General features: G+C 40.9%; 2 protein-coding genes across 6 annotated transcripts; one reads left to right on the forward strand and one right to left on the reverse strand.

Moving 5' to 3' along the window:
- The first annotated feature begins 51 nt into the window (after positions 1 to 51).
- Positions 52 to 13469, forward strand: rab3il1 (RAB3A interacting protein (rabin3)-like 1). Of its 5 annotated transcripts, none has more exons than XM_039808735.1 (13): positions 52 to 190; positions 549 to 892; positions 4112 to 4295; positions 4422 to 4517; positions 8904 to 8981; positions 9171 to 9407; positions 9583 to 9702; positions 10727 to 10855; positions 10958 to 11070; positions 11292 to 11315; positions 11696 to 11795; positions 11884 to 11950; positions 12227 to 13469. In XM_039808735.1, exons 2-13 carry the CDS (start codon positions 669 to 671, stop codon positions 12310 to 12312), a joined length of 1458 nt encoding a protein of 485 aa, XP_039664669.1. In that variant the 5' UTR covers positions 52 to 190; positions 549 to 668; the 3' UTR covers positions 12313 to 13469. The 5 variants fall into 5 exon arrangements, with proteins under 5 accessions (XP_039664669.1, XP_039664671.1, XP_039664670.1 ...); XM_039808737.1 differs by having other exon boundaries at positions 9667 to 9702; XM_039808736.1 differs by lacking the exon at positions 11292 to 11315.
- Positions 13042 to 21534, reverse strand: epx (eosinophil peroxidase). Its single transcript, XM_039808710.1, has 17 exons — positions 21107 to 21534; positions 20932 to 21019; positions 20760 to 20850; positions 20467 to 20642; positions 20048 to 20180; positions 19772 to 19901; positions 19488 to 19694; positions 18723 to 19089; positions 18484 to 18644; positions 18150 to 18408; positions 17879 to 18049; positions 16930 to 17167; positions 16641 to 16852; positions 16386 to 16550; positions 16036 to 16119; positions 15706 to 15802; positions 13042 to 14595 (listed from the first exon to the last, which is right to left on the reverse strand). Exons 1-17 carry the CDS (start codon positions 21122 to 21124, stop codon positions 14538 to 14540), a joined length of 2655 nt encoding a protein of 884 aa, XP_039664644.1. The 5' UTR covers positions 21125 to 21534; the 3' UTR covers positions 13042 to 14537.
- Between the last annotated feature and the right edge of the window lie 72 nt (positions 21535 to 21606).

The raw sequence follows: 21606 nt of genomic DNA on the forward strand, positions 1-21606 counted from the left end.
AAATGTGTACAGCTGGACTCTAACTGGCCAGAAGGTGTTAGTGATTAACCCTTCCTGTCTAACCAGGAGACCAACAACGAGGCGGAGTGCGGACAGAGTTCAATCTTGAGATTATCAAAGCACAATTTCAGCAGTTTTGACAGATTTTGGATGCTCTGGCAACAACTGGGGGTCAGCTTTGAACACTTTGGTAAGTGTATTCTGTGTATTCTTTTTTCCTTAAATCATCCTGGCTTAAGTCTCTCGCACACACCATGTGTGTGATACTTGCATGATACTGTTTCTAAAGTAAGTTGTGTTTACACTGGATATCACACAAAGAAACAAATTCCTTTAGCATGACAATCTGCAAATAAAAGAGTCTGAGCTCCTCTAGCTCTGCAGTATTCGGAGAGGAAAGAAGTGTGTCAGTTATTCAAACACTGTAGCGGTCATGGCTTGTCCACTTGTTACTGAAAGACTTTGACTTTGAGGTTTGTTTGGTGGAGTTTATCAAATTTTCATGTGATTTTAAGTTGCCGTATGTAACTTTGTGTTCTGCATTGTAGGTGCTTGACACCCACAGGCATCAGGATCATTGAATTTAAATGGCACTAAAAGCATTTAACAACTTCAGTGGAGACATCTAGTAGTTTCTGATGAGTCTCTGCACTTCCTGAAAGAGAGACATGGATGCTTTTGAGGGAATTCACAGTGTCCAGATTTCCTCTTCTCCACCGTCTTCAACAACAGCCAGCCCAGGATATGAAATCCTCAAAGCAGGGAGATCTGGAATCGCAGTATATTCCTCCTCTGTGTTTTTCGGCACACCTGATGTCCTGGGACAGCCAGCCGCCAGACACGTGTACAAGTGCAGCAGGGAAACTGAGGAGGAAGGCTGTGCTGTTGGACGGTGAGTGTCAAAAGGAGATGAGTTTGATCTGTATTGGCTGAACATGACTGGTTTCAGGTAATTTTGAAGGTGTTTCCCAAAGTGTAGCCTGACCGTATTCCTAAATGTTACCACAATGGCTGTATATAAAGGATTCAAATGCTTCACTCTCAGTATTTTCTCTTCAATATTGGTACCACAGTCACCTAAGAGACTGTTATCATCTAATTTTGCCCAATTATCCAACAACAAAAATCTTCTCATGTGGTTCGATTAGTCATGATGTAAAGCCAAACTTTTTCTCATCATACATTCTTTGTGTGTGACCATCACATTAAGGTGGTCAAGGCAAATGACTACATATGTAACCTAGCAACTAAGACTATTTTTTAGTCACTAGTTTAACTCCAACAATGCATTATTTTATCTAAGGCTTGTTTTGCATGTAAAGTCTTTTTCTGCATTACAGCCATCAGACAAATGTAGTGAAGAGCATCCATGCAGCATTGACCGAGAGACATGTTTTCGGTCTGTGGGCCTACTGCCGGGTCAGATCAGGACATGTTTTGAAGTTATTTCTTGCCTTTATTATAGAGTACAGTGGGAAGCTGACAGGAAATGAGGGAAGAGAAAGAGATGAACAATGATATGCAAGAAAAGTCCCTGACCGTACTCAAAGAACCTTTTACTTATTGGTCAACATAGAGGCTGATACTGTACAAATGATATCGACCGATTTATCAATCTAGCTCTAGTGTGGTAAGATATTTTATTTTATGGGAAATAGATAAATTAGGATTCCTTTTTGTTAAATTCACTTAACTATAACCAAAGTGCTTTATTTAGTTTGGATTATTTTGCATGATTGCACTAAAATTTTTTACTTTTATATGTTTTATCATGGAATTAGTTGGGGAAAAAAATGCAAACTATATATTTATTTGCTGGCTAATACTGTGCACGGCTGGACTACCAATCGTTCAAAGCTGGAAACTAAGCTTAGGCTTTCGGCTATGCTATTTGGCTTGTGCTTCAATTGAAACTTTTATCAACTGAAATGATAAGGGCCTGAAGGTTGGTCCTGCTTTATTACTCAATCTCGCCCTCTGTCTTAAAGAGAAACCTTCTGTAAAATGCTGTTTAAAGGCCTTTAATGTTTTAGCGCTGTGCTTGGACTATATTTTGCACACTGCTTAATTTCTGTGTTTACTCAAATTATTAATTAAAAATGTAGCTTAAAACTGGATAAAAATCAATTTATAACAGCTTCTGGCAGACAACCACACAGCTGACGCATGTGCAATGGGGATATGATGCCATTGACAGGCGACCAATTGTACGGTAGCCGGCCGTTACCTTTGAATAAGATTACAGATTTCTCTGGGTTTGAACATTGTTGGAAACATTTGGGATAATATAAGTACACAACTCTATATACAACATAAACATTTGGGATAATATAAGTACACAACTCTACATATAACTCTCTCTATATATAGGTCTCGTTTTTAGACATTTAATGCGAAAATGTTATGTTACATATTGTAACTTTATTGGGGTCCATGGCCCTGGGGCCTCCCAGCAGGAAAATCAGGCAATGATACATTGAAATAATTTTAAGTTTAATGAAAAATGTTGGGCCTTGAAACCCCAAGTTTTCTTTGTAGTCCTAACTGTAAGAGCCTCACAAACATGATCCACTTAGATAAACTAACCATATGATGCGATACTGTACAGATGCTGGATGTTATCTTGAATGTGGGCCTCACTATGTGGCGGTGCTCTCTGCTGCTCCGGGCCGGTGTTTTGTCTTTTGTCGGTGGTCAGGGCGTTGGGGAGTGGAGGCGCTGTCATGTGACCGGTGAGAAACAGTCGCAAACGTAGCACAGACTTGGGACACTCGTTTTTCTTGCCTGGAAGTAAGGACACGGGGTTAAGAAAAGAAACAGCGAAGGACATGGTTGTAAAAGTGTTAAAGTCGGCGTTACACTTTTAAATCGTTTTTGTTGTTTCTATCAGACCGCTGCGGTTGTCGGTTGTCTACGTCAGTGTCCGCATTCCTCCGCTGATTTAAATCGGCTAAGATTAGTTTAACTGAAACCAGCTAACGTTAGCTCTGTCAGATAAGTATTTGTTAATTTAACAACAACAACAACAACAACAACAACAACAACTGAAGGACACTACTGGAGGCGAGAAGTTGACACCTGGCACTGATACACAGACAGGGTAGGAGGTTTATATCTGCTGTCCTGGACACTGACAGGGTAAGGGCGGATACTGAGGGGAAACCTCTCCGGACTAAAAGTTATAACTGTTAGCTAACAACTAGCTAGCTAAAAGCCTTGTTTATAGTTTATGGGTAGCTATTGCAGCTTTGAGCATGAACATTGTGGGTCAACGACACCGCAGTTAATGTTAATTTTAAATGTTGGGATTGCTAATGCAGCAGCAGAGGGTCTAAAGCTGTGGTCTGGGGTACCTCTGAGGTAATTAACTCCGTTAGAAAATTAGAGCTATGGAAGAAGATGTTTTGATGTTGTCAGACACAATTCTGCTGTCACATATAAAACTGAACATCTTAATGAACTTTATATTGAAATATAAAGTGTTGTTTTTCGGTATAGCCTAATGTTTTAAACTTTTAAAGTGTGTATTTCAAATTTGGAATCCTAATCCTTGATATAATAGTAAATACGATACTCATTTGCAGTTGTTTAGTAGGTATGGATAACTAAAACTAATGCAGTTTTAACATCCCTGCAATAAACTTCTTTCATGACCAATATATTATCTGGGCTGATGAATTGGCCAATATTGTCTTAATTGCAGATATCAGTTTTTTTTTTTTTTTGAAACATTGGTTATAAATGGAGTTGACAAAATATCAGAAACACTTAAAAGTATAACATATAGTATAGTATAAGTATAAGAAGTATAAAAATGATGACTTACTGTAGTGGTTTAATGCTCCTCATTAGGGTCCCTTCCATTAGGGTCACTTTCTGTTTATTTATTTGTTAATGAAAAAACATCTGAAGCCCCTTGATGGCCACAATTAAAACAAACACACAATGACATATAACACAAAGCACACAGTACAGTCAAATTGTGGGGTAATCAGTCATTATCATCACATCAACCCTAATCTGTATTTATAGCAACCCAGTTTAAGGAGTGGACATGGAACCTTTATGTTCCCTCACTAACAATACTGATTGTATTTCTGCTTGTGTGAAGGTTAGTAGATCTGGATCCAGAGCCAAAGTCCAGAGTGGAGGGAGGAGGCCAGGCTGGGCCCACCTCAGGCAGGGACCATGGCGACTTCTCTCGGCATCGTAGCTCCTCGCTGGAGATCAAAGAAAAAGAAATCAGAGAAAAGGGTTCAGAGATCCTCAGGGAACAGCTGGACGCTGCAAAGAGGGTGTTGTAACCTACTTTATGCTAATGCGTACAGACACAAAGCATTGTGTGACCTGAAAAAAAGCTGACAATGCAAATGTCCTTCCTCGTTAAATTTGGTTGTGACCTTTTCTCCTATACATCTCAGGAACTGAAACTAAAGGACAAGGAGTGTGAGCGTCTGTCGCAGGTCAGGAATCAGCTGGAGCAGGAGCTGGAGGAGCTGACTGCCAGTCTGTTTGAGGTAAGCAGTAATCATTGCTCTCTGCTGACTGCACAGGGAATTTTACACTTACACCCTGATAATGAGGGAAGGGACATGATGCTGTGATACATCATGAGTCTTCATATTCACAATTTGCATTGCAGTGAAAACATTTACTGCAAGTTTAACACTAATATTTCAACTTTTTCACTGTAGGGAAACAACACATTTTGAGATGAGGGTTCACTAGAAAACCCTCAGCTGGAATAGTTTAAATCTGCACATATTATACATATGTAACATAATATACATTTTATGATATAGTCAGTGGATCAAATCCGGTCAGATGACTGTGTGTGATGTGAAAGGGATCGCTTGTAGTGGGAAACCCACAGAGAATCATCACCAGACTCGTCAGCTCCCCTCCCCTCCCCCCCCTCTATAGAGAGTTCTAGCCTCTTGTCATTGTTTTGGTTTTCTGGCCCCAGAGCTGCAACCATCATTTTAATTATCATAAAATGTCAGAAAAAAGTGGAATATGTTCATCATGATTTTCCAGGTGTCTAGTTTTGTCTGATTGTCTAAAACCGAGATATACTCAATTTACAATGATATAAAATTGAGAAAAGCACCAAATCCTCACCTAGGAGAAGCTGGAACCACTGAATGTTTGTTTTATTTATTTGCTTTGCACATTAAAAAAATACAATTATTATAAAAACCAAGATATGTACACAAAGACATTCACATACATACAAACACACTTTTACCTACATGTACTCAGATGTACATGAATTTAAAGTAAACAAAAGCTTGTTCTGTGTTGTTGCTGTTGTTGTGATATTGTTGATGTTGTATTTTCAGCTTGTTTTGCTGCCCCAAGTGTCCAAAAACCACTTATACTGCTTTAACTTTCTAACAGATAACCTTTTAAACAGATAACCATTCACCATTAGTGAATTATCAACCGTTATCTTTTATCTTCTGATCAAAGACTGTATATTAATGGACAGAACATGTGTGACGTCACCCATTGGTTTGTGGAGATCTGGGTGGTATTTCAGAAAGCAGGTTTAGTGAAAACTTGAGTTTGTTAACCCTGATATGAGGGTAACTCTGGGTTTTCTGTTTCAGAAAGAGATACCTCAGAGTCAGTTACTATGGTAACTGAGCCTGTGAACCTAACCTGGTCGGGAGCAGGTTTTCGTCACGAAACCTTGAGGTTCTCTAGTCTCCTCCCTCTGACACAGCGCTCTTTCATTTCCTCATTCATTCATTCAGTCTGTATCAGGCGCATTTTAGCGCAGTTTGTTATCGGCATGAATAAAAAAAAATTATGTTGGTTTATTAACCATGTTAGGCACACTATAAAACATTTTATTTCTCAAAACATGGCATTTCCTTTTGTCTACGATCCCGTTGATGAAGAAGCTGCTTTACTTCACAGAGAGTTAAACATACGTCGGGAGATGATTGAAGCCCCGACATTTAAATTTTCAGATAACTTCCTATTTGAGCGGTATCGTTTTTCTTCCCAGTCTATCAGTTATGTAGCCTATAGGCTAACCTTATCCGCCCTCATATCACAAATGTCACCCATCTATGCTCTTACATCCCAGCAGATTATTTGTGTCTCATTACGTTTTTTTGCAAACGGCATTTGTCTTTACAACACTGGTGATGCGGAGCATTTTAGTAAAGCCACTGTAGCAAAGTGCCGTCAGAAGAGTGTCACTCGCTCTGAGACGTGTTTTAAATGTTTTTAAAAGGAGTTCCACAGTATTGCAGGTGAATGATGTAAACCCTTTGAAATAAAAGATTATGGATTATAATTCTGATAATGATGGTGCTGCAGCCTCAGAATGGGATTAGTAGGACTAGGACTTTTTCGTCCGCAGGATTGCACCTAAATGAATAGATTATAGGTTCAATACCATTTCACCAGTAATATTAGGCTCTAATTATGATTTAATATAATATACACTATATTGGAATATACGCCTTTACTTTAGCAGCAATTTCCTCCCACGCAAATTCTCTCTCTTTTGCATCAGCCGCTGTGTTGCTTTTTTTTTAACTTGCTGTATGTTCGCATGAGTATTTCCGCCGACCAGTTTGTTTGTGGTTGTTACCATGGTGAATCGTAGTATCATGGCTCCATTCATGCTGCCTTTTTATTGTGGTGGCGCACGCGCATGAACCTACACTGAGTTGATTGAACCAATTCATATCAGCTGTTCTAAAAACAAAAACTCAGTTTCCCATCTCAGGGTAAATCAACTCAGACATCAGGGTTACACTCAGAGTTTGTTAAACCTCCTTCCTGAAATAGGGCCCTGGGGTCCATTTCAGAAAGCAGGTTTAGTGAAAACTCTGAGTTTATTAACCCTGAGATGAGGGAAACTCTGGGTTTTCCGTTTCAGAAAGAGAGGTAACTTAACCTCAGAGTCAGTTACTATGGTAACTGAGTCTGTGAACCTAACCTGGTCGGGAGTAGGTTTTCTTCTCACTCATTTCCTCATTCATTCATTCAGTCTGTGTCAGGCGCATTTTAATGCAGTTTGTTATCTGAATAGAAAAACGTATTGGTTTATGTTAAGCAGATTATAAAGCATTTTTTTCTCAAACATGTCATGTCCTTTTGTCGACGATCCCATTGATGAAAAAGCTGTATTAATTCACAGAGAGTTTACGTCTGTATTGAGTCCTGACTATAGATGTATTTTCATTTCCACATAACCAATTTGAGAGGGATTTTTTAATCACAGTCCATTAGATATGTAGATACCTTATCCGTCCTCATATCACTAACCTCAACCATCGTGGACAGGCTTTAACATCCCAGCAGATTCTTTGTGTCGCATTACGTTTTTTGCAAACAGCAGTTTTCTTTACAACATTGGTGATGCGGAACACCTACTGTAATAGTAAAGCCACTGTATGCAGAGCCGTCAGAAAAGTGTGACTCGCTCTGAAACGTTTTTTAAACCTTTTTGTAGTGTTCACTGGACACAAACCAGTGAGAGCCATTAAAAAGAAATAAATGATTATACATTATAGTTCTGTTAATGATCATGGTGCTGCAGCCTCAGAATGGGATTAGTACTAGCTTACTTTTTCGCCCACAGGATTGCACCTAAATGAAATTATAGGTGTAATTCAATTCCAGTTTTCACCAGTAATATTATAAGTTAACTGTGATTAAATATGAAATTAATACACTGTTAATGCTTACGCATTGACTCAAGCAGCAATTTTCTCCCACACCAATTCTCTCTCTTTTACAGCAGCAGCCGCTGTCTTGCTTTTTTAACGAAATGCATGTTCAAACTCGCTGTTTGTGCGCATGAGTATTTCCGCCGACCCGTTTGTTTGTGGTTGTTACCATGGTGAATCGGAGAATCATGGCTCCATTCATGTGGGGGTACGCGTGCGTGAACATACTCCGAGTTGATTGAACCAACTCATATCAGCTGTTCTGAAACTGAAAACTCAGAGTTTCCCATCTCAGGGTAAATCAACTCAGACATCAGGGTTACACTCAGTTTGTTAAACCTCCTTCCTGAAACGGACCCCTGCTATCCATCGTCGAGTTTGCCGTTACGGACGCAGCCATCCTGGTTGCAGACGATTTTGGACGAGAGGGAGGAGTGAGGGAGGAGCCCTTACACTCTATGTTACGTTACACACTTTCACTGGCAATCACATCATAACCACGCCCTAAAACACCCCCCGCTTTATCGCCAATTTTAAAATCAATGAGACCATAATAAAAAAAATTAACATCATTCTGTATTGCAGAAGACTTAAAACTAGCGATTGAGACCATGAACTCATTATGAAAATGTTTATTGAGGTAATAAATCAAGTGAGAAGTGGGTCTCTGTCTCATAGACTTCTACAGAAACCGACCTTCTTTTGCAACCGCACGTGTCGCCCCCTGCTGGAATTCAGATAGAATTCAGGTTTCAGGCACTTCCGCATTTACAGCACTTCGCCGAACCGGATGCGTTGTCCATTAATATTAACAGTCTATGCTTCTGTTCAGAGATTTCAAACTTAATTTTTTCACAATAGTATGTCACAATATAGTATGTCATGAAAAATGCCATTAAATGTGATGAAAAAGTCATAGTATATAGTACAAGCGTCTGTCAGGTTAGGAATGACAACTTGTAGAAAGCTACTGGTTGCATGGCAACTAGTGGCATCTTGCGTGTATCGCAGTAGTTACGTTCTGTCATTAATGCTAATGTTAGCGATTTCGGTGGACAACTCGGCAGTTTAATGTGGAACTGAAATGGAAAAGACATTTTGTTTGTTTGTGTGCGGCCCTCAATCATATGCCGGCTCCCTAAATTAGAGAACCCCTACTATAGATGGACAGCAGACCTTGTGTTATTGTTTTAATCTTCATCACAACAGGAAGCTCACAAGATGGTGCATGAAGCTAACGTCAAACAAGCAGCCGCGGAGAAACAACTGAAGGAGGCTCAGGGAAAGGTGTGTGATGTTGATTCTCTGTTTCTGTACTGCAGTTCAGCAACTTAAGATGATGATGATTTATGAGCTGAGTGATTTTCCTTTGACCCCTTGTCCCATTAATTCCTTCAAAGCAGCTGAACTATTTTTGAATTGAACTGATTTGTACTATATTTTTCTTCTTCTGTATTTTTTCTGTCTGGCTCATAGATTGATGTTCTGCAAGCAGAGGTGACGGCGCTCAAGACTCTGGTGTTGACATCAACACCATCTTCACCAAACCGCCAGCTGCATCCACAGCTGCAGCCATCAGGAACCAGGGGAGCGTACAAACACGTTGGGGGTCACGTGCGCAACAAGAGCGCAAGTGGTGGCTTTCCATCCTCGCCTGGAAAACCAGAACCCTCCTCAGTTTCCATTCAGCCTGTGGCCAAAGAGGACCGAGAGGTAACCTGAATGAAGTTTGTACATTTGCCTCACTGCTCCTCTATGCATTTCTCTGTTTCTACCCCTCGTTCCTGCTTCCAGTCACTTGTAGTTCTCTGCTTTTTCTTTTCTCTCAGTACTAACCTTTCCCTGACTCGTTCTTCCTCTCTGTCTCTGGTCTTTCTTCCTCTCTCAGCTTGCTGTTCCTGCTCTCCTCTCTCTGATACTCTGCCTGGTTCCTGGCCAGTCTGTTAGTGTGACCTTTGACCGTTTCTGGCAGGAGCGGGGGGAGGAGCTGGGCACTGACAGCAGACAGGTAACTGCATTTAGTTGCTGGCAGACTGTTTTCTGCATCTGTTTTCATGCTTTTATGGGAAAATGAGCATGTTATTCCTTCCTCCTCAGTACAAAGTGACAATAATACACTGTATCTCTTGATAAAGTATTATTAGTCTGAGAGCGTTAGTCTCTGGTTGGCCAGAGCGACATCAACTAAATGTGTTTCTTCTGTTTTCAAAGTGTCTGTGAGACAGACATGGACCTGATAGTTTTTAGCATTTAAAAAAAAAAAGATAACAGCTCTCTAGTTAAGACTGGATGTTAATGCTTGAACTTATTAGTGAAACACACCTATGGTTGACACAACAATGTGAAGCTCAACAATGTTTATGGCTTCTCACTGGTTTGGAAAGAGTTGGTACTCACATTTGACTGTGAAAATATGCTGGTTGTGCAGCTGAAAGTTTGCAGCAGGGACAGAAGCTTAACTTTGAAGATACAGGGAGGTGCAGGTTGAAAAGTGAATGCATAGCCTCCTTACTTACTTTCTCTATATGTCTTTAGACTCTTGTTCTTGCACTTATGTCTTTTAAAGTTGTGTTCTCTGTCTTTCCTAAATTGTGTTGCTTTTGTTTTAATGTATGCGTTGGGTGGTGAAGCCAGATACATTTTGTACAATTAACTTTCTAAATAACTAACATTTTGTCAGCTGATGTTTATAGGTGTATTGATCAATACCAATGTTTTAATGTAAATGTGTTAAAGTTGCTGGGAGGTCTTGCTCTCTTGTTACAAAACTTTTCAGCTGTTGGTAAAAATCCATCGTTCTTAAGCTGAAAAGCAAAGCACATATTTACCTTTAGAGTATCTTTAAAGTATTTTACACTATTGGATAAGTTAGCTAGTTCACCTGTCTCTATTTTGAAAATGTGATTTTATCTGTTTGGTTGCAAGCATCTGTAATTTAACAGGTTTATGTAGGGGGGGGGGGGTAGGGACTGTAGTTTACTCATCAGACAGACCGTTTAATAAGTGAGTGATGAATTGTTTTCTTTTTGCAGATGGACTCCGTTCTGTATGCAGAGTTTTTGATGTGGAAGGAGAATCCAAGTGTCGAGCGCTCCTCTGCCTTCTTGAGTCGCATCTACAGAGAAGACATCGGACCCTGCCTCTCCTTCACAAGATCTGAGGTCAGAATCTCACGGTTTCTTTACGTAAACACAACACCACTGCATTTGTTGTATTACAGTGGTTAAGGTTATGTTAGCATAATATATTACTGTTCTTCACAGCTGTCGCAGCTGGTGCAGAGTGCAGTGGAAAACAATTCTTTGACTATCGAGCCTGTTGCCATGTCAGCGTTACCGATGGTTAAAGCCTCAGCTATTGAGTGTGGCGGCCCGAAGTGAGTTATCATCTCTACATACTATATCATCAATCATCCTGTCCTCTCTTTCACCATTCACTGCTAAACAATGGCTAAGTCAACACTGAAAATCCACTCTTTGGTTTTGTATTCTCCCCTGATAGTAGTCATAGTACGTATCTGAGAGGGGTTTAGTCAACGGGCACATTTCTAATCTCTGTCTGATTTAAAACAAAAACAAAAAAATCTTTTTTTCCCAGTGGCTTTAGGGCAGCAATAGAGACGTAAGTCCTCTCAGGAACAATCACCTGTTCAGCTTTCCACTAACACAAAGTACTGTAGCATGAAATGAAGTCTGTCTATCCATCATGTGAAAAGTTGTAAACAAATCTGTAAAATGAGTTCTGCATGTCTGGATATACGTTAAGGAACCTTTTCCTCTTCCTGTGACTAACTTTCTTTGATTGTGCACTATTGTTTTTTGTTGCTGCTGTTTCTCTACTAAAATGTATGGTCTCACTTATTTAGTCTTACTTCAAAGTTACCCAAGTTTCTTTGTTAATAATACCTGATGGAATGTAACTCATGTTTGCTGTGATAAAACGGTGACACTGTGTATCCACGTCTTGTAGCTGTAATTGTCTGACAGCTGATCTGTTTGTAGAAAATGTGCATTAAGCGGCATTTCGCGCCTCTGCCGACATCGCATTAAACTTGGCGACAAGGGGAGCTACTATTACATCTCTCCTTCCAGCCGAACACGGGTAACTATCTCTTAATCTCTGTGACCTTCATTAGACACACTGCTATTAATTTGCTTCATGTGACCTCGTCCTAATTTCACCTTTCTAGATCACGGCAGTTTGCAATTTTTTTACTTATATCCGCTACATCCAGCAGGGCCTGGTGAGACACGATGGTAAGTAAACACTAACATGTATTTAACATATTATATAGTTTTCTTAGTATAGGTTGTTTTCCTACTTTGCTTCTTGCTTTGCCTACAAGGGTTTTATTCAGACAGCTGACATGTTGTATCTTGTGTGTGTGTGTGTGTGTGTGTGTGTTTTTTTTTTTTTGTGTGTGTGTGTGTGTGTGTGTGTGTGTGTGTGTGTGTGTGTGTGTGTGTGTGTGTGTGTGTGTGTGTGTGTGTGTGTGTGTGTGTGTGTGTGTGTGTGTGTGTGTGTGTGTCCAGCGGAGCAGATGTTCTGGGAGGTGATGCGTCTCCGCAGAGAGATGACTGTGGCCAAGTTAGGTTTCTACCTCACTGACCAGGGCTAGAAGACCTGACAGTCCTCTGCAACACCCGACAGGACGGCATGATGTTGATTATTCAAGGTCAGGGTTAAACTGTGGTAACAAACAGGTCTTGGATCAGTTTTTGTAGCAGGGGTTGTACAGTATTGGCGCTGCAGCAGAGGTCCATCAACAAGGGAAGCAGAAAATGTTTGTGTGTCACTTTTATGCAATAAGACAGAGTTGAACCAGCACAGCCAGAAAGAAGTGAAAATAACATGATTTAAAAGATATTGTTATTCCCAGATATGTAAAATATATATTTTCTGTTCTACTGCAGGCCTCTAGTTATTCTCTCCCAGGTGAGGAGAATTGTTTGTGTTCTGAACCTCCCCGGTGGAGTACACACAACTTCTCATGTTAATACAAATACTCTATGTATTTTGTTCAAGGTGATTAGTCTGTTGAAAAGATAAGCACAATGCATGAAAGCAGTGTAGAGAGTTTAGTTGGTCTCTTACCTCAAGTATTACATCCTTATTTAACTATGTAATGTAATAGTTCTACTGTGAGATTGACAGTATCCATGTGGTTTCCACAGAACAATTATTTGGGTTGTTATCTTTATTCTTACATAAATATAATGCTCACTAGCATATCTTAGTTACTCTGTTATTGGCTCAAACACCACAGACTGTTGTCTCAGCCATGGCCTTAATTTTGTTGATACCTGTTCTAGATGCCTTGTATAAACACACATGAAACAGCTTCATGTCAGCCTGACCTGTACTTTATAATCAGAAATATTGTCATGACACCTCCAAGCTCAAAATAGTGACAGTTTTACAATATAGTCAGAAAATGAACAAGCTTTAATACAAGTGATTGCAATATGCACTGTAACTGTAGTTTCACACGTCTGCAATGAAGAGTGTGCACATACAGTAAAAGCCATAAATGACTTTCCATGAATGCAGTAGAGCCATATTATACAATGTATATTGGTTGTACTTCGGAATATCGATTTATTATATGGCCACATTGACAGAAAACTGTCTGTTGAAGGCAAAAATGAAGAATATTGTCTGAAAGTGCAATAACTGCTTCTTATCCCTTCTTTAGGGCTTTGAGGTTCCTAACCTCAGTGTACTGATCATTAAAACACTCCATTAAAGTCGAGGCATTGTAGCCTCACTACATCACCTTTGTACTGTGTTTAATTTATAGGTCGTTTGAACAAAATCTGATAGCAGATAAATGAATCAGCTGGTTTGATTTAGATATTGGCTCTTTGAAATTTGAGATTGGGAATGACTCATCACTGTAATTCATTATAACACAGAGACCTATTTCTCTTAGGGCACAACACTGATTTGATTTGGCTTTAGGTTAAAGGGATACGCCACCATTTGTTGAAATAGGGCTTATCACGGTCTCCCCTAGCTGTAGATAGGTGGGCCAACGCATTTTTTGTGCATGCATGGTTTTAGTCCAGTGCAACACCGGCAGAACCGCCGCTAGTTAGCTTAGCATAGTGAATGGAATCCTATGTTGCCGGTTAGCATGTTGTGAGTAAAAGTGAGCCAACAAAAGACAAAAAACAACCTAATTACTTGCACTGAGACAAAAAATGTATTGGCCCACCTATCTACAGCCAGGGTAGACCGTGATAAGTCCTATTTCAACAAACGGTGGCGTATTCCTTTAAGGTCATGGCCAGGAACGGTCACCCCGATACACAACGCTATGAAACACACAGTTACCTAACAGGTTTGTAAGCAGGAATCAGGCACACGGATACTGAGACGATATCCAGCTCAGAGTGGCTTCATGGTATGAAAATCTGTTTTTATATCAGACATTCCAGTAAGATTTTAGTTTCCGGATTGAAAGGACTTTTTGTAAGCTTGATATTCTGTTTTCATGGTCTCATCATACAGATCACAACCTTAAATCAATAGTTTGACTTGTAGGTAATAAATGAGCACCATCGGACTGGTCAGTCACATAATGTGTAGTCAACATGCGATCATGTGAGCATGTCACGTCATGCTGAATGGTCAACAACAGGGATACTTATGAATGTAAAACGTTTGTCCAGCTTTTGTGCCATTTGGCTATTATAAATTAACAAGACAAAATATTCTACTACTATAGACAGAAAGTCCACACATCAATATATTTGCAATTTAAAATAATTAAGACCGTTAGATATTTTTCATTTAACATTCTGTAGAGGAACATTATAACAAAATTCAACCAAACTCTTTTTAACTTTTCCCCTGGCAACATCCAGCGTTGACTAACTCTTCTTTCTTGGGAAAATATCTGCAAAAGAGACATTTAGTTATTTATATTTCACTTTAAAACTACTGTTATGTTTAATTATGAATTTATAATAACATAAATTTCACTTGTATATGTATGGATTTAGCAGTGGTAGAATGATTAAGTGCATTTAGTCTTACTGTACTGTACTTAAAGTGTAACTCTCGCCAAAATGCAACCTAGGGTCTTTTTGTGAATGTACCCAAGTCAAACTTTCGTTTAAAAGCATATTTAAGATGGGAGTGGTAGGGGCACTCTTATGCTAGCCTTAAAATAGCTATTTTTAAAACACTAAGAAGGCTCGACACAACATGAAATTTTGCTCGAAGCATCACCAGGGGCTGTACACCTTCTGTCCTAAATATGCTTTTAAACGTTAGAGTTATACTTTTAAGAAATTCAAAGTATTTTTACTTTAGTTGAGCATTTTTTGCAACTTTAAACTTGTACTCCACTACATCTCAGAGGCAAGTATTGTACTTTTTACTCTACTACATCTGTCTTTCAGCTTTAGTGACTTGTTTCTTTTCAGATTAGCATTTTTATATACCCTTCCTGTCCAGTGAAAACCATGTATCTCCAAGTTTGGTGATTTTGAATTTGAAAAGATTTTCCTATTTCTTTTAAATAGAACTAATTAAAAGCCCTCATGGATCACTTTTTGGAGATGCGGGGTTCTCACAGGACAGCGAAACTACAAACATGATAATCTTATAGAATATGATGCATTGCTGTATATTAAACTACCCAACATTATATAAAGTAGGCAAAATTAGCACAACCTTAAACATCTACCTTAGTAAAATACAACATACACATTAATGCAGCGGCAATATTGAACCAGAAACATCAGATATACCGGTAATAGTAAAAGTGTAGTATTATTACTTTTACTTAAGGATGCAGTAGGTAAGACTTATAAAACTAACTTTCTGCCATATTTGCTGAAACTGACCCTATTATACTTGTTCCGTACAAGGATTTAGTAATTGTTGAGTGTTTTAAAGATTACTACAGAAAATGTAGGCAGTCCTGTAGTATTTGTATAAAATAGCTAAATCTGGACCCAGATTGTGTCCATAAAATCGATTTGTATCATCAGCGACTTACCTTCGATAACAGAACATGATCATCAGCAGCGCGGCCACACCACCGATCACTACCATCACTGCAGTGACGACAGAGACCACAGACAGCGAGGTGGTTTCTGGATTAGTGCACACAAACGTGAAGAAACGTTTAGGATGGGAAATAAAAGATGCTTTTATCTTGTGCATGTTTAAATGTCTCAGCAATGTAAGGAATGAAAGATTAATCTACTTTTCAAAAGAAAAGTTACAAAGTGCTTCACACTAAAAGCATTTGGCACCAAATTTCAAATAGGCAGAAAATGTGCTTGAAATAAGGGGCAACATGCATTATAAAATGATCTGAACCAACCTGAGCAAGTAAATGAACCTAGTATGTTGAGACACTCCAGGTTTTGTGGGCAGAGAGAAGTTTGTTCTTCACATTCATTAATATCTGCAAAAATCAGGCAAAAACATGATATCAATGCTCCAGAACAGCTAATGAATGGACTTGTTAGGAGGTTGTTTTGCTGATTACGGTTTACAAGATCTAAAATTAACTAAAGAGTTATGGTTCACATCTGAATCTCAACCTCACCATCACGAGATTTTGTTAAATGTGACTTTGAACACATAAGCCACATTGTGATGCACTGGTCTTTAGAAATATATTGATATCTGTTCCAGCCATGTCACCAGGCCCTAGTTTAGGCTTCATACCTTGACATGTTGGGGGTGTGGGGCTCCACTGCTGGCTGTTTGGATCACAGCTGACAGATAAAGATCCCAGCAGCTTGAAGCCAGAGTGACACTGGTACAGAATCACAGAGTCACAGAGAAGGGAGTAGCCATATTGAATCCTGGGTATTGGACCACAGCTGGGATCTGGATGAGAGGGTAGGCAGGTCCATGTGAAAACACAACAAGACAAATCCGATATCCGATATCACTGTGTTTGCTTTTCCACTTCTTCACCTGTGTCTGGTTCTTTCCATGGGCTGAGGTCGAGGTGGGGGATGAGCGGGTGTGAACAGGCCAGCATGTCCTCTGGCCTCTCGGTGCGTGAGAACGGGTCAGCGGGGACGCGAGTGATGCGGCTGTTGTCACAAATGATGCGGGAGAGAGAGACTGTGTGGAGGTTTCTCCTCTGGGTGCTGGTGAACACTCCTTCCCTCTCCCACCAGAACCTCGGGAGACAAAAGATTTAGATTCCTCTTCTTGCATTGTAATGGTCATAATGTTACACCAGAGGATTTAGTTTCACCTGTCCCCGTCTCTCAGCGCTCTGAACTGTTTCGCCAGCAGGCAGGACAGCAGTGGTCCGACTCGACCTCCGGGGAGAGCGGGCTCAGAGATGGCCCCCACCCACACGTCGATGTTGTGTGGCGTCCCATACAGGAGCTGGAATTTGTGAGCCAAAGTGAAGTTACTCAGAATTACGGCCAGTTCTGATGTAGTGTTGGGAACAGAGAGGCTGCAGGACTTTCTCCATGCGCCGTATCCTGAAGGAGGGAGGTCGGACAGGAAGTGAGGGGAGACCAATTAATACAGGGATTCAATTACCTGAATCAACACACTTCTTTCACAGCAGACATTCAAAACCACAGATGTTACTAACACCAGGAACGACAGCTGCGTTTGTTTGGTGTTCAGGTTCCAGAGGTCTGGTGTTGTGCATGTTGACTTACTACTGTATACAGAATGCACTGAACTCATTATCAAAGTGTACTGTTTTGGAGTTAGGACACACACATACAAAAAATCATCTTTCTGTACCGTTTAGTAAAAACAGAAAATCTCACTTCCAATCTAAACTTTCCAAGAGGAAGTAAAAAGATTTTTTTTTTTTAAAGATTAAAGCCGTTCTTTTTGTTTTCCTACATTTTTCTGTTGCTCTCTCACCTTCCCCACCTTATTTTAAATGTTTTGCAGCTGTGAGAAACTCCTCCATTTCCTGTGTGCATTGCATGGTGGGACATTGCATCAAAATCAAGCATTATTTAGTATGCATACTGACATTTCGAGTGTACTAACTCTTTTCTCTCACTTTTCAAGTTTGAACAGACAGCAACAACAACAGTACTTTAAAGTAAACGCACAGGTAGATGATACATTGGTCTGTTAAAACAAATCTTGTTTACAGTCAGCGGGAGACTTTCAGTAGAAAGTAATACATTAACACTGTACTGTGCCAGAAGTAAGATAGCTGGTACCAGGCAGGCCGTGATCCCGGCCCCTCTGGAGGTTAAGGGCCCCGAGGTCCAGAGGCATCCCTCCTTGTGCCTGAAACAGCCTCTCTGTCAGCTCCTCCACCATCATCTGACCTGGAGTCTGCAGCTTGGCCGGAGACAGCAACAGGCCGCGCAGCACAGGGTCTATACCACCTGACACACCAGGAGAAAAAAAGACAGATAGATAGAAACCGATAAGGTTAGTAAACGGCATGTAATTTGAGTTGAACTTATGACAGCATCGTAGTTTTACCTTCCTGCACGACCCTCCAAGAAGCAAACAGTGAATGATGCAGAGGCAGCGGAGGATGCTGGGAGTTGGTGGTGTATCCTGGCCCTAGCCTGGTCACCACTGGCCGCACGGTGACGTGGGCAAATCGAAATGCGGCAGCTGCAAAGACGTTCGCGATGCTAGGATCCACCTCGGGATCATAACCCTCGTAGGGAGGCATCAGACGAGACATGGCACTCTCACCGAGGACCCGCGGCAGGTAGTGCTCCCATGTTAGGATCTGGAAAGATAAAGGAAGCAGGTCAGAGTGCTTGGAATGCTCAGGAGGGGAATGGCTGGAAGCAGCTAGAGATACCTGATGAATGGCTCCCATGATCTTGCGGGCCTCCTGATAAAGTGTGTCAGGGCTCCAGTGAGGGTTGAGCAGGTGCATCTCTTTGACCAGCCGGTTGTGCTCTCTCAGAAAGAGCGTGTGCAGCGCGATCATTCCCAGATGCTCATTAGCTCTTGAATCACCTGTGAAACATAAATCATAAACAACAGCTCCACTGAAGTCTGCAGAGAACAGACAACTCATTACATTTACTCGCTCACCAGCTTGAAAGCAGGATGTGGCGTTCTCCTGGCGCCTGGATCTTTTTAATGCCCCTAGGGTGGTGGCGTTTCGGGGGCCGCAGGGGTCCAGGTGAGCCTGCAGGCGTGGCAGGAATGGCATGTAGGCCAGCTGCTGGTCTGAGCGCTGGGAGTTAAGGGCCATTGAGCCCAGGGGAGAGGAGCGGTTTCTCAGATCCGAGGCCAGATTGGTGGAGCTGCCGTAAACCATACTGGCATCTACAAAGGAGGTGATGGCGTTGAGCTGCTCTCGCTGGCGATGAGACCGGACTCCAGTAACACAGCTGGGAGCAGAGCGGAAGAAAGGCATACAACTCTGGAAGCCATTGCGAGGATCTGACAGAGGAATCTGGGGGAGAGAGGTCTTATTTATATTTATTATATTTATAGTCAACGATGAGGGGAAAACAAACTTGTTTCAACCAGAAAAATAGTTTTTTCATAGTAATATTGTAACATAGATACCTTGTTGTATACATTATTCATTGCTTGTAATTAAATTAAATGAATTAATAATATATTTTCATTTCTTTTAGTGTGTATCTTGTATTTATACTATGTACTGTATGCATATATGGAATATTCAAACAATTAAAATATTTATTTTAGTATGTATATCGAGCATCTTAGGCACAAACATTTATTTGAAGATTAATAAAAGTTCTCTCTTATCATAAAAAATTAAACATGCGTGATTATCAAGCCAAAAAACAGGTACACTGAGAAGCAGCTGATAGTAAAGTGCACCTGTATGGGGAAGCAGGGCGTGTCCCGGCTGCAGGTGCGCGTGCAGTCAGCTCCTGTCTTGAAGGCGGCTGTACTGGGGCTCTGAGGCGTCAGTACCACGTCGTGGTCTATCCACTGACCCCACTCCACTAGCAGGTGGGACAGAGTGGAGTCCAGAGAGATGTTGTCATTGTGAGTGAACAGCACTTCCTGGGACACCAGCCGCACCTGGACAACACACAAAGTCAGGAGTTACAGCAGCTGGCGGGACAGAGGATGACTGGGTGCTGCTGCAAAACTCTTACTGGAGGCAGAGTGGCGTTATGGTAGGTGTGCTCTGGGTCCCAGCCTCTGGGCATCCCCCACACATCCTCGTACTCTGCAGGCAGCCAGCGGGAATACGGGATGTTTGCAGCCCCCCATCTAGGATTCTGTCTAAACAGGACAAGAACACAGACACAGTTATCAAAAACCAACACAAAATCTAATCAAATCTATTTTAAATTGCCTATAATTTGAGTTTTACCTTCCTGGACAACCCTCCAAGAGGAGTGCTTTCGTGCTTTTGTGTGAGCACTAACCTGTTGTTGCACTCTCCTGTGATGGATCTGTAGCGCTCAGACAGACAGTCGGTGTCACAGCTGGGTCTCTGCAGCTCAGCGGAGCAGCCAGTCACCTGCAGCAGATTCTTCATGTCTCCTTCACTCAGCAGCTCTTTGGGAACATACAGTAAACACAACACACTGTAAATGTAGGATCCGTCTTTGTCTTGAGGTTAGACCAGTGGAAAAGAGAACAGCTTTTTGTCGTATGATGTATATGAGGATAAATTAGGGGACAGTTAAAAAAAAAAAAAAGATGTTCATCTGTAGCATGGAACCTACTAAAAGCCCATGTAAGGAGGGCCTGGCATGTTAGACAAGTACTAGATGTAGTGCTCGTAGACATACAGGTGCAGACACATCTATGTGTTGTTTTGTGTTATGTTGCGGTTTGATACCCTGAGGGTCGGGCTGAACCATAGTATTAGTGTAGACCATCTTTCTGATCAGCTCCACTGTGTTGTCCAACAGTTCTGCAGCCTGGATCTGAGTCCTGGTTCTGGCATCAGTCTGTTTAAACTGAGCCAGCAGGTCGCTGGGTCTTAGAGCGCCTTCAGACTGAGACTTCTTAACCCTGGAAATATCAATAGCTTTATTTTTAGTACCAATACAATGCCTAATAGACGTTAAATTATGGTTTATGCTTTGCAGTGGGTCTAAAATATTTCCACAGTGATCCAGTCAATTTTACCTTTCACTTGTGCGGGCGTAAGCAGCATCAGTCAGCTCAAGCGCCCTCTGAAGAGCCTCCTTCACAAATACAGATCCTGGATACACAGTTCCTGACATAAGGAAAAACACAGACAGTTAGAAAAGCTCCCAGGTATCTGGTCTTATCTGTAATAATGGACCAGAAATCCTACCTGAGGTGTTGGAATATACTTTGTTTAGTGAAGCATGCTCAGGAAAGGAGAGCAGGACAAGAGCCAGTCCAAGCAGAGAGATGGACACCTGAAACCAGAACATATATCACTGAATATATCAAGAAATGTACTGCTTTATTTTATTAAATTAAGAAGGGGAAAAACAGGAACTCACCATGAGTGCTGCGTCCATCGAGAATGTTAAAACTATTCAATCCGTGCAAAAAGGATTCACTTCAGGTTTAGAAAACTAATCACGCTCATAGTATCTCACCACTATGCTGACCGTGACTCATCTTGAGAGCCAACCTGTGTGTGTGTGAGTGTGTGTGTGTGTGTTTGGCTACAAGGGTCGAGGTTGCCATTTATACACTTGCAGCAGGGCCAACAGGTATGTGCAGAATCCCCTTATCTGTCCTCCTGGTGACAGGAAACCAACATCAAACACTGGACTCACTGCCTCAACCTAATAAAATTTCAAATCAAATTTACTTCTGTCCTCATGATGAAAACCTTCTGTCATATTTGGATCATTTCAATTAAATTAAACAATTCTACCCATCCCTCGAGAAAATAGATCTTTGTAGCAGTGAACACAATCAGCCAAACAAATACAGGCAGACAGAAATATTGAATGTGCAAGTATAACTTAAAAAGCAAATGAAAAGACTTAAA

This window comes from Perca fluviatilis, chromosome 8 (assembly GCF_010015445.1).
Source record: "Perca fluviatilis chromosome 8, GENO_Pfluv_1.0, whole genome shotgun sequence".
In the NCBI taxonomy this organism is placed as follows: Eukaryota; Metazoa; Chordata; class Actinopteri; order Perciformes; family Percidae; genus Perca; species Perca fluviatilis.